The following is a 19,548-nucleotide window of genomic DNA, read 5'->3' as shown; positions in this document are numbered from 1 at the left end:
AACTAGTCAACTAGTCATCTAGTGACAAAATGCCAGGAAGTGAATGCCCTATACTTGACGGCGGCCTGCCATGCAGCAGCCGGCCTTGGCGGTCGTCCTTTTCCTCCAGGAGTCCTATAATAACGGCGACGACGGCGGCGAGGAGGAGGAGCAGACGATCGCGGCGCTGCACCGCGCGCTGCAGAGGCCGCCGTGGCGCTACCACCACACGGAGAAGGTGAGCGACGGGCGCCGCATGCTGCCGCTGGCGCCACGCAGCCAGGACTTCTTCACGCTGGGCCCCGCCCCCGGCACGCCGCTCTGGGCGGCGCGCACAGTGCACTACGGGAAGGAGATCGTGCGCTTCACCGTGTACTGCCGTCACGACACCTACGCCGACATGGTGCGGCTGTACAGGTAGATGTGTACTTTTACTCCCACTACAATTATTTGAAAACTTTAGTTACCTGTCACGGTGTGTCAGGTGAGGACCCAGAAGCAGAACCAGGAAGGCAAAACTGATGCAGTCCAATATATTTATTAACATAAAACTCACAGTAAAGTGTAGAAGGACGACATACACAGTAACATTGATTTATAATCTGATGACAAGGGAACACTGAACACAGGGAGGTTTATATAGACTAGACACAGGTGCAACAGAACTACAATCAACACTGGGATTGGCTGGGAGACTAACGGGACACAGGTGGAGACAACTAGTAATCACAGGGAGGTGAGCCAAGACAGGCAGAACAGGAAACACTAGGGCAACACTACAGTACATAATGAAAGCATACAACAGACAGATATCGTGACAAGTTACTTAATTGGAGATTTTAATTTTGATTAGGAAACGCCGTTTGAAAATAGCCGATCTACAAGCTCACAGATTGGCTATTTGATAGATTTTCTACACATTTTGAATTTGTGAAATTCTGCAATATGAATACTTTTAGTACATTTTGTTGAATCTTTTGGGTGTCCCACAATTCGATTCCGATTCTTGGGGGGGTCACGATTCGATTACAAATAGTTTTTTTTTTTTCGATTCAACTCGATTCTCAATCCAAAAACGTTTTTATTTATTTATTATTCTAAAGCATTTTTTTTTCCAGATTCAAAACGATTGTCTATTCAAAATGATTCTCGATTCAAATACTACAATACAATACAGCTGTGCTGAACTGAAGTGACTATATTACTGACTACAGTAACTTGAAAATGACTGAAGACATGATGTTTACTGTGATTAGTGTAAGCTTACAATTCATATCACAGACACCATGTAAATCGTACATAACGGGAATCACAATTCTTTTTTTCTTTTCTTATTTGCAATCAGAAAGTATTTTATTATTTGAACGCTTAGTCGGAGCAATGGCTCACTTCTGTGCAATTTGTCATGTTCATTTTTCAGCAGTGTTCACCTATGATTTCTTTTTATAGATTTTTCTTTACAACATAGTATTTTCAAAGCAATTATTTTAACCCATTTTGGGGTTAGCATTATGTTATGCTTTAGTTATTGAAAAATAGCAGATCTACAAGCTCATAGCGCGCCACCGAGTGGCGTGCTATGAGCTTGTGGTCTGCTATTTTTTTTTAATCGAAGAACCACCGACATAGAAACATAGCTTTTTCAGAAAACTGTCAGGATATAGAAGACATTCTTAGAATCTGATCTCAGGTCAGAATGGAAAACTGTCAGGATGTAGAAGACATTCTTAGAATCTGATCTCAGGTCAGAATGGAAAACTGTCAGGATGTAGAAGACATTCTTAGAATCTGATCTCAGGTCAGAATGGGTTCATTCGAATCCACCCCCACGTATACAGGCTGCTGCTGCAGCGCCGGGTGGCGGCGCAGAAGTCCAAGAAGGAGGACTTCTGCTTCTTCGTGGCGTACTCCAACCCCGCCACGGAGGTGCAGCTGTCGCTGAAGAGGCTGCCCCGCGGGCAGAGCCCCGTGCCCACCGAGGCCGCCGTGATGGAGGTGAGGGTGAGGGACGTGGGGGCGCTGGTGCCCCTCCTGCCGCGGCCCTGCAGCCCCATCAGCGAGGCGCGCTGGCAGACGGAGGACTACGACGGCAACAAGATCCTTCTGCAAGTCAGTGGGTTTTTTTTTTTTGTCCTGTAATGTCTTCCATTTTGTATTGTATGTGTCTATGTCTGTTTCTTGAACGGTAGCCTCGGAAACCCAGACGTTTTTATTTCCAGGGAGAGAAAAATAAAGTCTGGGTCCGAGTCCACTTCAATTCGGCATAGAGTAGCGCAAAATTCGATCACTCTGCTGATTTCTTATCGTCTGCACCTTTGTTAAATTGACGCACACACGCACACACGTACACACACACACACTCCTCTCTCTCTGTCGCTCCAACTAATTAGTCTCATGTGGCACAGCTGAGTTTAGATTCTCGGTAGCTGCCTATGCCATAGAAAGCATAGGTGGACCCCAGGCTACTTGAACGGTGACGCAAAACTAATTTCAGTGCAATCTGACAATAACGTTGTATCGTATCGTATATCGTTGTTGGTTGACCGTCCTCCACTAAACTGACCTATGTGACTAGTGGTGGATAAAAGTACTCAATTGTTTTACTTAAGTAGAAGTATACCAATACTCATAGGAGGCCTTAAGTATGTTTCACCAGTTTCAATTGAAACGGGCCTCCACCCTCAGGGGGGGCCTCAACAAAATAATGATGTCATAGGTATATGGGGGCCTCATATTTGGTCTTGAAACGGGCCTCCAGATTCCTAAGGCCGCCCCTGAGAACACACAAACACACCAAGCTGGCCATAGGGGGCACTAGCTCCCCTCAAAGAGCCAGAATGCAAAATGCTTGTCATTCAGCCTCACTTTGAGTTGCTCAGTGGACTGTCTCTCACACAGCGATATGGAGAAAAATATCACACCCGTGTGACGTGAGCGGCACTTTTATCACCATACATCACATTCCGTGCTCAGCCAGTCAGCTTGAGCACATTCCGCGCATGCGCGAACACACGCACGCACACACGCACACACGCACACACGCACACACACACACACACACACACACACACACACACACACACACACACACACACACACACACACACACACACACACACACACACACACACACACACACACACACACACACACACACACACACACACACACAAAATACAACACAGCTCAGTGTTAGGGAACGCTGTAGCAATTTACAATTTAGGCATTTAGCAGACGCTCTTAATCCAGCGTGACTTACATTAAGCAAGAACAAAAAAGCATGGGAATACATCACATAAAAAGCATTTATCATGAAACATGCGTAAGCTAAGAGCGTAACAGTGGAATATCTATATAATGAAACTATATTATAAACTATACATATATACTATACGTGTGGAAGACCCATAGATCAATAGACCCCAAGGTAGCCGTAATGAAGTAATAAATATAGCAATATAGTTCAAAGGTTGCACTAATTGGCGTTGTTAAGGCGTGCATGGCAACAGTTTGTGTCTCGTGTGATTTCACACCAGAAGATATAAGATGATGCACCGTGTTGAAAATGACTGTAGAGTAGACGTCGAGAGAGAGAAGAGAGAGAGACAGACAGACAGACAGACAGACAGACAGACAGACAGACAGACAGACAGACAGACAGACAGACAGACAGACAGACAGACAGACAGACAGACAGACAGACAGACAGACAGACAGAGCAATGTTGTCTTGGACCGTTTCCAAAGCAGGAGGACCAAAGCGAGTCTATCATGCTGCTGTAGCAGTGAGGAACAAACTGTATTCCTTTGGAGGTTACTGTGATGGATGGAGGGATGAACAGATGGATGAACAGATGGATGTCCATGTCTTCAACACAGTGTCTTTATGCTGGAAGAAGTTACCTCCAGTGGAACCAGGAAGAGGAGATGGTCAACCTGAGGTTCCATCCAGGCGCTGCCGCCACACGGCTGTGGTGGTTGAAGATACAGTCTACATCTGGGGAGTGGAGCCTTACTGCAATGTGCTTTATGCATTTGATGTTGACTCCCACAGATGGTTCCAACCCAGGGTTTCTGGTACTGTTCCAGAGGGGAGGAGCTTCCACTCAGCCTGTGTGTTGGAGAAGGTTATGTTTATCCATGGAGGAGAAACTAAGCTGACTGTATACACTAATGACATGTACAAGTTGGACACCAGCACAATGGTCTGGACTTTAATTAACACCAGAGGAACTCCACCTCCTGCTTCATTAGTTCACTCTGCCACCATCATTGGTACCAAGATGTTTGTATTCGGGGGCTTGGGGCCCCAGGGGGTCTGCAACACCATCGGAGTGTTTGACACAGAGACCAACGTCTGGCTGAACACACCTTCTGCACAGCTTCTACCAGAAGGACGCTGTTGTCATTCAGCATTTACCTACAATGGAGCGATGTACATATTTGGTGGCTGGAACAGTAAGCAGACCTTCAATGATGTGTGGAAATTCAGTCCAGAGACCTTCTCCTGGAAGAAGGTTGAGTTCAAGGGGAAAGGACCATGTCAAATGAGTGGTATGTGCTGTTGCATTGTGGGAGATCATATCATCCTCTTTGGAGGAAGGAAAGGAGATTACAGTCACACTATCTCTGATGTGCTGTTCATCTTAGACTTGAGTCCTAGTCTTAAGACGTTATGTAAGCTAGAAGTTATTCAGTATGCTCTGGCCCAATCAGAACTCCCACACAACATCAGGTGGGAACTGGCAGCCATGGCAACCAACGACAACAGACGACAACAACAACCGAGACCACATTCCAGACGAAGGAACAGCAGAAAGATCAAGAAATGATGGATCAACATCTCATCCCACCTGATGGTGAGCCACCTCTCAGCATCACTTACTGAGATTCAAACCTCAGGAGACTCCTTCTCTCCAGACAGGCTCTCTACCCATTCAGCTAGGCATCAAACAATGACAATTGTTCCGTCCAACACAATGCGGTGGAAACATGTTCCAAACTGAACACGGTGGAACGCTCTTTATTGTATATTTATTTATATGATCTTTTTTTTATTTAAAGGACCAAGCAGTCCTGAAAGGACTTGGTCCTTTATTGTTATTGTTAGGTTTTTTTCCTTCTCCTTTTGCCAAAAAAATAATAATCGCGAAACTCTGCCTACAGAAAAAACAAAAATCTTAAAGACTATCTGGTACACAGCAAGCTAAAAGGAATCAACACACCAGCACACCAGAGACCAGAATACTTCAAACCCAAACAAATAGTTAAAAATAGGTGTAACTATAACTACAAAACGCATGTTGGAGATTAAACAACAGATAACAGCCAGCAACTGTGTTTATTTAATCACATGTGAAAAATGTGGCTTACAATATGTCGGAGAAACGAGTAAAACAATAGCTACAAGGCTGAGACGACACAAATACAATATTAACAATGCAACTAAAAGGATTGTTCAACATTATGGCACATGGCATTGAAGCTCTAAAAGTATCTGGACTTTAACACAATCCCAACTGGACAGTAGGACAAAGACGTTTTAATGGAAAACAGTGGATTAAGAACCTCAACACGGATTTTCCTGGAGGTTTAAACATGCCAAAATATTAGACAAGTTGTTTTGATTTTGTACCAAAACTCCACAGCCATATACATGCTAAACACAGCCAACAATCAATGGAAATCAGACTTTGAATATAGGGGACAAATTAGCACATTCCACACCAAGCCAACCTGGGACACGAAGCAAGAGTGTACAGTGCACTGAAGTCCCCTCAGTCAACCCCCGCCACTCTTGGCCCTCTCTCTCTCTCTCGCTCACTCACTGCCTTGCAGTGAGTGTAAAGTTACACCTATTTTATGTAAATAACATGGTAAAATGTGCAGCATTGGGAGGCAAAGGGGAGACACTTTAATTGTGAAGGGACGACAGGATGAGGAAAGGTGTTGTTGTTGCTAATTGTCGAGAGTAATGGCTGCGTGTGATATTGAACAGTCAAACTATTCGTATCAATATACGGCTGTATCAACAAAATAATGATGTCATAGGTATATGGGGGCCTCATATTTGGTCTTGAAACGGGCCTCCAGATTCCTAAGGCCGCCCCTGCCAATACTGCAATTTAGAACTAAAAAGTACGGAATTGAAAATGTACTTGAGTAAAAGTAGAAAAGTATCGGCATCAAAATGTACTTAAAATACTAAAGGTATTCATATTGCAGAATGTTCCACTTCACAAGTTCAAAATGTGTAGAAAATCTATTGAAAATAGCCGATCTACAAGCTCACAATGCGTTGCGACACATTGTGAGCTTGTAGATCGGCTATTTTCAAATGGCCGAAATGTATAGAGTTGAAGTGGTTAATGTATGTTTTATAATCAAAATTAAAATCGCCAAAGTAACTAAAGTTTTCAAATAATTGTAGTGTAGTAAAATTACAAATTTTGGCTCTGAGATGAGATGGAGTAGAAGTAAAAGTATTGGAAATACTCAAGTAAAGTACAAATACCTCAAAATTGTACTTAAGTAAATGTACTTGGTTACTTTCCGCCACTGCCTATGACTAGAACAGAACCTTTTGGTCAAGTCATAATAGATTCAAATCTTTGAAAGGTTTTAAAAAACAACAGATCTATCGGCTCACAATGCAACACATTGCAATGTGCTGTGAGCTTGTAGGTCTGCTGGTTTTGAAGAAAGAAATCACACCCATGTGAAGTGAGGGGCGCTCATATATTAAAGTCTAACTCATGTGGATTATAGGTGATGTAATGGTGATGTAAAACAAACAGTGTCAAAACAAACATTAAATTCTCTATTATTGTTAATGGCATGTAATGTTTGTGTTAGCGATAAGATGACGTACATTTTCCCTTTATTGTCAATGGCGTTTTTAAAACAAACATTAAACCTGTAGGAAACCTGTATATATCAAAAATATGAGGGGCGCTAGCCACTCCTATATTTAAACAGCTTTTCGTCACAGCACGTGTCACATTTGCCATGGACAAAGAAAGCAGAATTTACGCCATATGTGTATGAACAAATTGTACTTTTTTGTGTCAACACAAAAACCACTCCGACCCATTGCTTGCGAAACACAGATGATTATATAAATACATTTTTGAGCTCCAGAACTGGAAACAAAAAGGTTGCAGTGCTTTTAGTGGCAAAAAACACTTGGACCGGAGAGCATCCCTCGGTGTTGAATGCTGACAGGAAACTGATCCAAGCCCTGACAGATACACCCAGACTCTCAGACTATTGTGGATGTGAAAGTCTACGTCTAACGACAGTAATGTGAAAACAGCAGCGGTAGAAATATGATCGAGATGTTCCAGCCGGATGCTGCAGGCCTGTTTAGATTGATTCGCACGCACGCACACGCACGCACTGAGGCACAAAGAACTTGGCAGGATTGCACAACCACAGAAGCACACGGCTAAGAAATTCAATTACTGTGTATGTATGCGTTATGTGAGAGTCTGTTCCCACCATGTGTATATGAGGGCGTGCTTCCATGTCTTGAGAGCACGTGTTTGAGGAAACAAAGAGAGAAAGCAACAGAAAGAGAGAGAGAGAGAGAGAGAGAGAGAGAGAGAGAGAGAGAGAGAGAGAGAGAGAGAATCATATAGTAGTTCCGAGGGTGGGAAACAGATGCTGAAGACAGAATTAACGTCAAAATTCAGACAAAGGAGAAACTCCTTAAGTCTTAATTGAAGCCTTCACTCCTATCCTGTCCGTCCGTCCGTCCGATCACAGTGTATCCACATCCCACTGCACCACCCATTCTAACCATTATACCCACATATGTATGTCATGGAATGGAAATACATAGCCTACTGTATATTGTTTCAAACTGTGTGTATGCACACCATAGTTGGTCCTTGTTTGGAGGGTACGTGTCAGTTTGGTCCTTGTTTGGAGGGTACGTGTCAGTTTGGTCCTTGTTTGGAGGGTACGTGTCAGTTTGGTCCTTGTTTGGAGGGTACGTGTCAGTTTGGTCCTTGTTTGGAGGGTACGTGTCAGTTTCAGAGGGTGTATTCCAGTTATTGGGGTGGGATATAATAAGGCCTGGGGAGTTCTTCAAGCCGATTAGATGAACCTGTTGTCCATTACTGGGATTGCTGCAGCGCTGTGTTCAACCAGTGAGGCCAACAATAATCTGTCATGACAAAATGCCACATGCACGCGGCTTAGCTAGCAGCCACCTGCTCTGACTAAACTAGCCTACTGACGTTTTTTATTTGTCTTAGAACTCCCAAAATTATTTTCTTAGCAATGATTCTGTCGATTACTTTTTCGATTCATCAAAGCACCTTTTTTATATATATTTTTAAAACAATCAACTAAATTGATAATTGGTAGTTACTAATGCTATTTTTTTTATTACTATTTTTGGAAAATCGATTATTTTATTAAGATGAAAAAAAGTCTCACAGTCCAGTTAAATGCCTACTATTGCAGCCCCTAAAGTGAAGTTACAGTTATCATTGATGAATTGTTTGAACACTCTGGGCTCCACCTTGCGCCACCCTTATCCCTTATACCTAAACTAAATTGACATTTTTTCTTCTAATTTAAAAAACCTTTTCAAATAGTTCAACTAGCCGATCTACATTGAGACATTGTGAGCTTGTAGATCGGCTATTTGAACTAGTTTAAAAGGTTTTCTTAAATAGTAAAAGAAATGGCTAATTAGTTTGGGTTAAGGGCAAGATGTAGCCCTCTCTGTCTTGCTCTAAATCTTGCCGAGGTCAGATCCATGTCTGACCTCATGGCTTATCCCAGATACCTAAGCCCTGACAGCGTAAATGATCATATCGTAGCATACAGAGCCGGGGGGCGCATGCCCAACGGCACAGATCTCCGTCAAGAGAGACGTGGCCTTAAAATTAGGGTTAAGGGACTGCCTGCCTTAACCATGTCAGCAACCTCATTACCCAGAACCCCCTGCTGACTGTACAGAGCGTCATCGTGACATCATCATTATACCCGGAAGTTATGCAGGAATGCCTACTGAGTGGCAATAAACTACTTTCTGGCCTTGACATACATCCAATGAAGACAAATCATGCGTGATACTGTACTGTACTGTACTGTACTGTACTGTACTGTACAAGCCCTCCTCCCTGGCCTATATGTGTCTGTGTGTTAGGCTGTGCAACAGTGACACTTGGTGGTGAACAAACGCTATAACGCTATTTTCGTGCCCCAGGGACAGACCCAGGGTGGATTGTACTATATTCAGTATTTTAGCTGTGACGTGAGCGCCCCCTCCTGAGATACTTCCGGGTCCACTTTTGTGTCGCTTTTGTGTCCCCATAGAGTTATACTGTGACGCTCCATCGGACTAAATCTGAGACAAAAACAACCACGAAAGTCTCATTTTACCGCTTTCCTCGCAACAACAAAGCTGCGCTGCTCTCCCGAATCTGGCTGTGACAGGCCATCATGCCCCACATGGAATACTATCGCCATTTTATTTTATTGTGTCAACTAAATCCTCATTAATGCAAACTAGATTCAACATACTCAAGCCTGCACACATTCTAAATATGCCCCCGAAATATTTTACCGAGCAAATGGACCACTTCAATAATAATGATAATAATAGTCTTTATTGTCTCCACATCATATATTTTTGTCGTCATGGACACTTGTACAAAACATTAATAATTCTACTCGAGTTGGAAGCATTAAGACCCATTTTAACCCTCAATGGCTTCCTGAAAAATAACGTCATTGTAAAAAGATTCACGCGTTTAGATATTCTATTTACAATGAGATGCGGACGGGAGCTGATCGCCACTTGGACCCGGACGTAACATAGCACTACAAAATGACGTCGGACTTAAATACTGAATAATTCTGCTCCCCGTCCTCTTTATTTCAACATATATATATAAAACAACAACGTTCGTTTTCCTTATTCGTTGGTTATCCTTCCTTCTTTACACTTACATCCAAACAGAAAAGTCTTATGATTGTATTAACCCATTTCGACCGAGACCGATTCTACAAAATGTCTTCTAAATCCTGACAGTTTTCTGAAAAACCTGTTTCTATGTCAGTGGTTCTCGTAGTATTTCATATCAAGGACCCCTAGAATCATATGTATTTGGCCGCCGACCCCCATCTCAAAATATGTTGTTCCAGCGACCTCCCCCAGAAGCAAAGATTTGAGTTAAAAACGTCCACTCTGCAAGAATATACAGTCAAAGATTTGCGACACATTTTCACGATTTTTCAAAAATAGCAGACCTACAAGCTCGTAGCGTGGCACTCGGTGCCGCGCTATGAGCTTGTAGGTCAGCTAAAGTATAAAAGAATGCTTAAAACACCAAACGGGGTTCCCGCATCTCCGGCCGATAGGTGTGAACGGTTTTGCCGACATGCTAATTTGGGACCTTTTAAAACGAAGGCGGCTTGCATGCTGTAATTTGCTACTAAACAGACATTTGCATGCACAAGGGCTGCCAAAGTAGGCTATCTTTTGTTGTTCTTTCGCCCCCTCTCTTCAAAGTTAGACTGGGCCAGCTCTAAACTGACCGAGCTACAGCCCGCGTGGCCCAATGGCCCTACGCCGGTGCCAGAAACAAATTAACAATTATTTCACAGTTTTTGTTTGATTGAGTTTTCACACTTTGGAGGGAAAAAAAAGTTTTATACCTGCTCCCGCCCCGTTGTTCACAGAGACGAACACAACATGTCACATGAACTCCACTAGATATTGCCTTGTTTGTAGCCTACATGTGTGCAAATGCACTGTTTTTCTTTATTTTTCTTTTGTCAAGACAGTATACACAGTAGGCCTACCTGTAGGATACTAATATGTGCCAAGGATTGTATGCACAGATCCAACAATAACATCTCTGTACACACAGTTGCGGGCGCGCACGCACGTACACACACACACACACCTTCCTGTGGTCTCCCTCTGGCGTCATTACGTTGTAAATCACTCTCTCCTTTCGGCGGTGCGTGGGAGAGATAAGTACAGCATACAGCCACATACGTATCACCACCACTCCACCGCAAAGAGACGAGGAGAAGAAGAAGCAGCAGCGAGGTAAAGGGGTTAGGAGGGACTGTAAGAAGAATAAAGGACCCAGACCGACTGCAAAGAGAGGAGGTTGAAAATGAACAGAGGGAGCTTTTTGGTTCAGAGAGGAAAGGAGAGGGAGAGAGAAAGAGTGAGAGTGCAATGAGGTGTGGAAAAGGAAAACACTGGGGCTTTGTCACACACTCTCTCTCTCCGTCTCGTTTACACACACGTACAAGTTGTGGTTGTACGGTATGGTACAACCAGTGTTGTTTTCATCTACTAAATGTTCGTGGACTACCTTTTTCCACTGATGAAAACTAAATGGAAACTACAACTAAGCTATGATGACTAAAACCAAGACTAAATATACCGACGATTTCGTCAACAAATAAAAACTGGATGCATGCTGAAAATAGCAGATCTACAAGCTCACAACATGTCGCAGCGCGACACGTTGTGAGCTTGTAGGGCTGTAGATCGGCTATTTTCAGCAAGTGAAAAGAAAAAACAGTCATTACGACGGCATCAAGGCCCGCCAAAATACATTTTGTTCGACTAAATCAACTGTAGATTTAGTCGACTAAAACTAGACTAACACTAACCCCTTTGAACCATTAACCTACACATACAAACCATTACCTTACAATAATAGTCCCTATTCTGGGGCAAATAACATTCAGCAACATTTGGGCCTAGTATAGAACCCTTAGGAATCCGGTCTACTCAAGTATAGGGTTTAAGACAAGTGGTTAGCTCTGACAGAGAGTAAATGGACCCATAGGGCAGCGCACAAAGAAACAATTACTCATGCACGTGCTTGCAATCTCACACACGCCTTTAATTTACACTACTGTCTCTGTGTCTCGTGTCTCCCACACAATGGCTCGGAACCCATTGTTTGTTCACAGAAGTTTCCTAGCAAAAAAATATTTCACTTACTGTCAAAACGCCCATGGAGACTCACTGCCAATCAAGCAATCAGACCTATCGTGTTCGGCCTGCCTAATTGGGCATCATGTATATGAAATATATAAACATACAGATAAATATAATATGTCAAATATATATACAATGATGCCCAATTAGGCAGGCCAAACACGATAGGTCTGATTAGTTCACCTTCCAGTTTCCATAAATCAAAGGAAATAACTCAAAGCTGAACTTCTGGTCATCCCATAGTAAACTGGAACAAACGGTTGACACAAAGCACATGGGCAGTGCAGTGAGTCCATGATGAGGTGATGAACAAACAGTTGATGTTCCATAGCGTTTCTGACTTACGTTTGCTCTTGGACGCACACAGTTCCGAGGGTGGATGGAGAGGTATTCTGGAGGGTGGTGGACAAGAAGCTGGTGTGGTGATCTAGCATGCATGAATGAATGAGTGCAGCTAGTCCTACTTGTAGCCTCCCACACCTGTGTGCGGTGAGCAAGCTGCCAGCCACTCAGCCTTGATTGCTTGATTGGCAGTGAGTCTCCATGGGCCTTTTGACACCTACAATCTTTAATTTCTTTAATTTTTTTTTTTCAAAAGTCGAAGATTTTTCTAAATCTGGTTAGGATGCCTCTCGGGCGTCTCCCTAGGGAGGTCCTCGAGGCATGTCCCACTGGGAGGAGACCCCGGGGCAGACCAAGCCGCAGACTCACTGGCCTTGGAACATCTCGGAATCCCCCCCAGGAGAAAGTTACTAATGTTGCTCTGGAGAGGGAAGTTCTGGAGCTCTCTGGTGGAGCTGTTGCCCCCGCGACCCGACTACGGATAAGCGGTTGAAGATGAATGGATGAATGCATGATAAAAAATAAAATAAATAAAATAGCCGATATATTGCATCGCCTCATCCAAAAAGTAAAAGGTATTTATGACGAGCTACAGATGATAAACTTAGGACAGGCACGTAAAACATTTTTAGACAAGGGGTGAAACAACCGCTTGCAATGCTTATGCAGTTAGCCAGTAACATGTTTTTTTCGGAAGTTGCCGCGATACGAGCTTGTAGGTCTGCTATTTTTGAAAGATCGTGAAAATGTGGCGCAAATCTTTGAATATATATTCTTTCACAGTGAACGTTTTTAACTAACATCTTTGCTTCTGGGGGGGGGGGGGGGTCCCTGGAACAACATATTTTCAGATGGGGGTTCACAGCCAAATACAGGCCCGCGCGACACTCTGTCAGGCCAAAGCCTAGATACTGTCTGTATGTGGCATGTGCCTGGACCACTTGGTGCCCTGTGACAGTTCATTCCTAATGTATTTTTGTACGTTTGGGTTCTGGGGGAAGACACCATTATTTATCTTTTGAGTCTTGAGGCTGAAATGTTTGGGAACCCCTTCTCTGACTATACAAGTATACAGCCTCATTTAAAACATACCAATGAGCACAACACACTGCGAGGCATTCATCAGAGCGATGGAGAACAAACTGCTGTTTAATGGGCCGCTTATTTGACTACACGTCCACTTAACGAGGCCCTTACACGAGAAGAAATCCTCTTAAACGAGCCATTTGCTTAATGACGCATGCCATAGTTGCATACTATACACGTGCACAATAGAAAAGTTAAAAACAGTTTGGTGCTTGGTACACTACCTGTCATAAAGCTTGTTTATTCACTTTAGACATTCTGTGAGAAACAACCGCTGCAGTTTCTGAGGGGCGCTAGCCCCCTCCTATGTCCAACTTTTGGTGTACGTCCACAAACTTTGTCCCACACAAACATTAAATTCCCATTTACGTCATAGTCTAATTATGTCAAATTTTTACTTTCAATACTTACACTTTTGTGCATTTACACTCAGTGACTGTTATTATTTGTGAACTTCAACATATGGAAATGTGCAAGAAAAAAAAGCCCCATGTGCTCCTATGCGAAATCGTTGCCTGAGACAAGGTGGAAAGTAAGGTATTGTTTGGTCAGGAAACTGTATGACAGGACAGACATGAGGATAGCCGGCATGGGGAAGCCATCAGTTTGTTGAGAGGAGGACGACTACAGTATTTTGAGCTGGGATTTATTTGGTGAGAGTGGAAACATAGGCGAGAGACACGGTTCAAATCTAAACCGGAAAGAAGTGGGCTGATGTTGTTCTTGTAGGGCAGATTGATTTAAGAATAACGACATTTCACCATGTCTGTCTGTGTGTGGACTATACCGTTACTAAGTTACCCAATAAACCCCGTTTTGTAAATGGATATCATATCTGGCTATAGAAACTGAGTCAATAACAATGTCTTTAATAATGCATAGTTGATTCCCGAGCTTTAGGAGATTCTCAGGTAACGGAGGTGTGATACACTGAGGGCTCGTCGGTTCTCAACACTGATAACTTCACCAGCTGTTGCTGTTTGAGTCTAATTCATAAACTAGCCAGGCTGAAAACAGGGGGGGCCCCTTTAGTGAGCCCAGGGGGGTTCCCTCTCACCCGCCCCTTCTTCTTCGCTCCACTGCCTATACACTGCGTGTGGACCTGTCAGTTCGAGCGGAGGCCTTGCGGAAGGGACTGAATATGTAGCCCCCCATCCTTTGTATCCCCCCCACGACCTCATATTTCACTACGTTTACACTTTACAGGCCACAGAACAAGGAAGGCACAAGAGAGGATTCCTCTTCTCTCCGATTATGTTATACTTTAACTATTTTTGAAATAGTTTTTATTAAACATTTTTATTAAACATTTACAAGTCCCCCATCACCCCACCCTCCCCAAGGTTCCAATTTTTGTTGCAACAAGAAAAGACATTTAATCAGTTCTGCCACAAATCTTTGAATATAAGAGAACGTTTTTAACTCAAATGTTTGCTTCTGGGGGGGGGGGGGGTTCCTGGAACTACATATTTTCAGATGGGGGTCGGCGGCCAATTACATATAATTCTGTGGGTCCTTGACGTGAAAATGTTTGAGAACCACTGACATAGAAACATGAGGTTTTTCAGAAAACTGTCAGGAGTTAGAAGGCATTTTGTAGAATCGTCTGCAGGTCTAAATGGGTTAAGTTGTTTTGACTTACAGTCTATATACTATGCAGATGATCACCTGGGCATTTGTTGTACAATTAACGTCAATGAGGAACTGCACTGCCGAACGAAATGGTCGTCCCACTATTTACCCAACTTTAGTGTGCGGACGGAAGTTGGCTGGAGTCAAATCATCACATTCCATGCTACAAACACACACCTACACACAAAGCTGTGCATAGGAGGGGCTAGCAGCGGGCCCCCTCAAAAACATCTGGACTCACTGTTAACACAGCCATTCTGTGAACTGTCTACACTCTACTGTCAACATTTCCCACGTCTAATGGCTGAGTTTCATTCATGTTTGACAGTCATTGTTAAGGTTGAGTTCCTTCAGCAGAGCAAGTTTGCGTACAGTGACAGCTCAGCATGCCAGAGGCCTGCGCTGAATGTTGAGTTGCCATATTGGTCAGCTGCTGTATTGTCCCTCCAGAAACAGGGCTATACTATAAGTTGAGCATAAATGGTACATTTATATTATAAATGCACCATTTAGGCTCAACTTAAGATGGCTCAGGGGCCACTCAGAAAATTTCCAAAAAGTCCAAGGGCTGGCAAGCTAAAATGTCAGTATTATTTTGAAACGTGTACAAATTCTTTAATCTATAGTATAACAGACTACATGACTAGCCTAAAAAAATCATTTCTATCTATAAGGCAAACCTCGATGAACAAAAACATTGTGATTAACGATGCGGCCCAGGCAGTGCAGCTGGCCAATCAGCACAAGCTTCTCACTCTCTAAGCCCCCAAATGCCACCAAAGAACAAAACCTTTAATTATCTGTAATATAGGCTACATATAACAGTAACTACTATTGTACATTACTTTCCATGTGTTCTAATATATATGTTTTGTTTGTTGTTGACGTACAGGTCCAAGGCTCCCGCTTTAAAAGCAGACGACAAGACGCCAACATGGCCGCCACCATGTGCTCCCCTTTGGCCGCCGAGTCCCTCCTCTCCGGCCCGTACGTGTTGGGCTGCAGCAGCGCTGCGGCGTCTTCCCACGCCAGGAACAACAACCGCAGGTACCGGCTGCAGGCGTCGCGTACCGCCGCCGCCACCAGGCTCAACCAGGCGGTGTCGCTCTCTCAGGCCTCGCTCCCTCTCGCCTGCGAGGAGATGGGCGAGGAGGAGGAAGAGGAGCAATGGGACCAACAACATCACCACCACCATCCGGACTCTTGGAGGTCCCCGTGGAGGAACCTCCGGTCCAGCTCCCTCTTCTCTCTGCCGGGCCTGGGAAGCTCCCACTCCAACGGGTCGTCTCCCGCGCCCTCTTCCCCCGCGCCCCAACAACACCACTACACCAGCCACTCCCTCTCTCGCTGCCCGTCCTCCCACCTCGCCGCGCCCTTCCGGCTCAACGTGGACGCGCTGGTCGGCGCCGAGGAGACGGACGTGGACACGGGCGACAAGGTGGACAGTGACGTGGACCTAACGGTGGTGTCGGCGTACATTAAATCCAGCCTTCCACCACGGACACATGTACAGGCACAGACACAGGACATAGGCCCTGCCGCCCCATCGCCGGGTATCTCTCTCGGCACGGCCGTCGTCGTGAAGGCCTCTAGGACGGGTCGACCGCCGACCGTTCCCAAGAGAACGAGTAGCTTGTCCAGCAACAGCACGCCCTCTACCTTGCCAAAGTCGCGCCACCCCCAAAGTACCTGCCTAAACGCCAGCAGCAGCAGCAGGAGCCCCTCTCTGAGTGATGTCTCCGTAAGCGGGTGGGACAGTTCCAACAGCGTCAGCAACGCCACCGGGCTGGTGGAGGACAGGAGTTTCCAAAATAAACACAAGGAAGAGGAAGAGGAAGATCAAGAGTTCTACATTTGAATGGAAGCTGAAAAGGACACACATGTTGGGCCAGTGAGGCCAACAGACTGTAAAGCAGAGCAGTGACCCCAGGTGGCCAATAATGACAGTACCACCAACACCAGGGCTGTGACTAGAAGTGAAATCCTCCAGCACTTCTCTGCACTTGTCTATTTAGAAGGCATTTTACATGTTTGTGTTGACTGTTTGATGCTTTTTTTTGTAAGTAGACTTACTGTGGAGGATATTTCTTGTCATGTTTTATAATATAATTATATCTACTCTCTTCGCTTTACACAATTTTACAACAGTCAAGAGTATAATTTACAGCCAATCAGTGAAGCCTGGTTTGTACTTAGTTGCCTCGCCAGTACGTGTTGCGCACAGACATAAGCAGATCTGCAAGCTCGCAATGCATTGTGCCCCACTGCGTTGCGGATTTGTAGATCTGCTATTTTCAGTGCAAGACACCATGGGTATTAACTACTGTAACTAGTAAATCAGGTTTCAACTGTTTTCCCCTGTTTGCATGTTACATAATAATTATCACTTTTAGGCGATAATAAACCTGATTCTACAGGGTCTGTCCAAGTATTAAAATAGTATATAAAATAAACTTTATTTATATATAGCACTTTTAAAGACTGTTTTGTAAAGTGCTTTACAAACAAAAAATGAAAATGTAATATGCCAAATATGTGAATAATGTTTTCATCAACAAAGGACAGGGCTGCATGAGAACGAGTTCATTATGTCAAAGCCCTTATAACGTTAAAAAAAGTTAAACGTTTTTAAAGTGAAAATACCAGTCATTCATCTGTGGACTATAATCAAATAAAGTAAAGGCTGCATATTCCATTCCATATTCTAGTTTTAAGCAATGACGTCGAATGAAATAAGTATGCCGTTAGGAGGTTGAAACCAAGATGGACAATTTTGTCAACATAACTTTTGCCACAAAGTGGTCAAAAATATTACCATAATTCAATTTCAATTCAATGGGCTTTATTGGCATGAGAAAACATACATTTACATTGCCAAAGCACAATACAACAATACAATCAAAACAGAAATGTACATTTGAAAGTCAGAATCTTCAATAAGTCAATTTCTATGTACCAAGAACACTCAGATGCAGATTGTGCAGGAATACACACAATGATTAGTCTTTAGGGTGGTTGTGTTCCATTTGATATCCATACATCCATAAACACATAGACCTAGCCCTAAATGTACAGCATACTCATGGACTCCTTGTGTTCCATAGTATATCTATTCCAATGTGCTATACACATAAAATAGTATTTCTGCATTAATTAAAATCAGTGTCCTACTTTCCGGTTCTGAAGATAACCTGGAGACTGGCAAATATACTGGCTGTATAAAATTGTTATGTCCCTAATATGGTGGTCTTAGGGGATAAGGGACAATAACAAATACCCAATGATAGAGGTGAACAGAAACAGATGGATGAGTAATAAGGCTTTTTATTTTGAAGTGATGAAGCCAACTTAACAAAACACAGGGAAAAGGTTTAGTGGTGCCAAAGGAAATCTAATAAACCAAAATTCACTACCTAAATAAAGTAAAGATCTTACTGGAACAAACAAAAAATCTTCCTACTCTAACAAACAGAAAATACAAGGGGTGGCACTCATCTCTAAACTAGTGGGAATAAACAAAGAGTTACCTACGTACAATATGTACAGGGTACCCCAGAACTAAACTACCTGGCTTATTCCCTGTACCAACAGAAGGCTTAATGAAATGACAAAAACGGAAAGTGTAACTTAAAACAAGGTTCAGCAGGTCTGTCTTAGGGCCGATTCATACTCCTATTTTACCGCTGTTTCGGCACTGTAGTGCCGAAATGATTTCGGCTCGTCAGAAATTTTCAGTAGCACAGAAGAGCCGACTTTAGGACGGTACCCGCCCCCCCCGAACCTCAAATGACTTCAAATTGTAGGCTCTACAGTGCCGAACCAACTTTTATTCGGCTCTAAAATAGGAGTAAGAATCGGCCCTTAGAACCTCTGTGAGGGCATGACATGGAGTAATGAAAAAATAGCTGCACACAGGTGACTTATATAGGGTGATTGCTGAAGGTGATTGGTGGAACGATGATTGGAGACCCAACCAGTAGTGAGAGGTGGAGTTGAATGATGAGTGAATCAGACATGGACATAGGCAGAGGCAGAAAACAGCAAACAAGTGTATGCCTGAATGGCAGTACTCGTAACAAAAAGCATCAATATAATATGGTCTATTCACTATTCTCCATATGCAGACCGCGGCCATCTTACCATATAAGTTAATGGCAAGGTGCTACCTAGGTGCAACTTCCCATTGGTAGCCCATTCATCCAAACAGAAAAGTCCTATCTGATTGTATTACACAACGTCAAACTCACCAACATTGCAGCTGTACGGAAAGCTTGAATTATTCTCTTTCTATCCTCAAAGTGTTTGTTTCATAAAAATCCACTGTAGACATGTTATGAGCTACTTTGTGTCCTTGCAGCCAGGTGATTCTTTAAAGGCTCATACATAGTCTGGATTTACGGTGGTGGGGTGACCACCGAACTACAACATGACGTCACGAGCCGCGGTGAAGAGCAAACCACCGCCACCGCTCCAGCCCTTCTCTCTGTTTTTACTCACCACGGCTCAACGTTATTTCAGCTC

General features: G+C 43.6%; 1 protein-coding gene across 3 annotated transcripts in view; it reads left to right on the top strand.

The window, feature by feature from the left end:
• fam124a (family with sequence similarity 124 member A) overlaps nt 1-17,498 on the top strand; it is a 51,754-nt gene extending 34,256 nt beyond the window's left edge. For 2 of the 3 annotated variants that reach the window (XM_083777564.1, XM_083777562.1), the window contains 3 exons: nt 77-396; nt 1,818-2,088; nt 15,920-17,498. In XM_083777564.1, the coding sequence (XP_083633690.1) occupies nt 77-396; nt 1,818-2,088; nt 15,920-16,885 (1,557 nt within the window). In that variant the 3' untranslated portion in view covers nt 16,886-17,498. The remainder of the gene's footprint in view (nt 1-76; nt 397-1,817; nt 2,089-15,919) is intronic. The other variant, XM_083777563.1, reaches the window with a different exon arrangement.
• Nucleotides 17,499-19,548: the final 2,050 nt, after the last annotated feature.

This window comes from Protomyctophum parallelum (genome assembly GCF_964188405.1).
Source record: "Protomyctophum parallelum genome assembly, chromosome: 11".
Taxonomy (NCBI): Eukaryota; Metazoa; Chordata; class Actinopteri; order Myctophiformes; family Myctophidae; genus Protomyctophum; species Protomyctophum parallelum.
The sequence above is the reverse complement of the archived record's forward strand: the minus strand, read 5'-3'. Positions and strand labels throughout refer to the sequence as shown.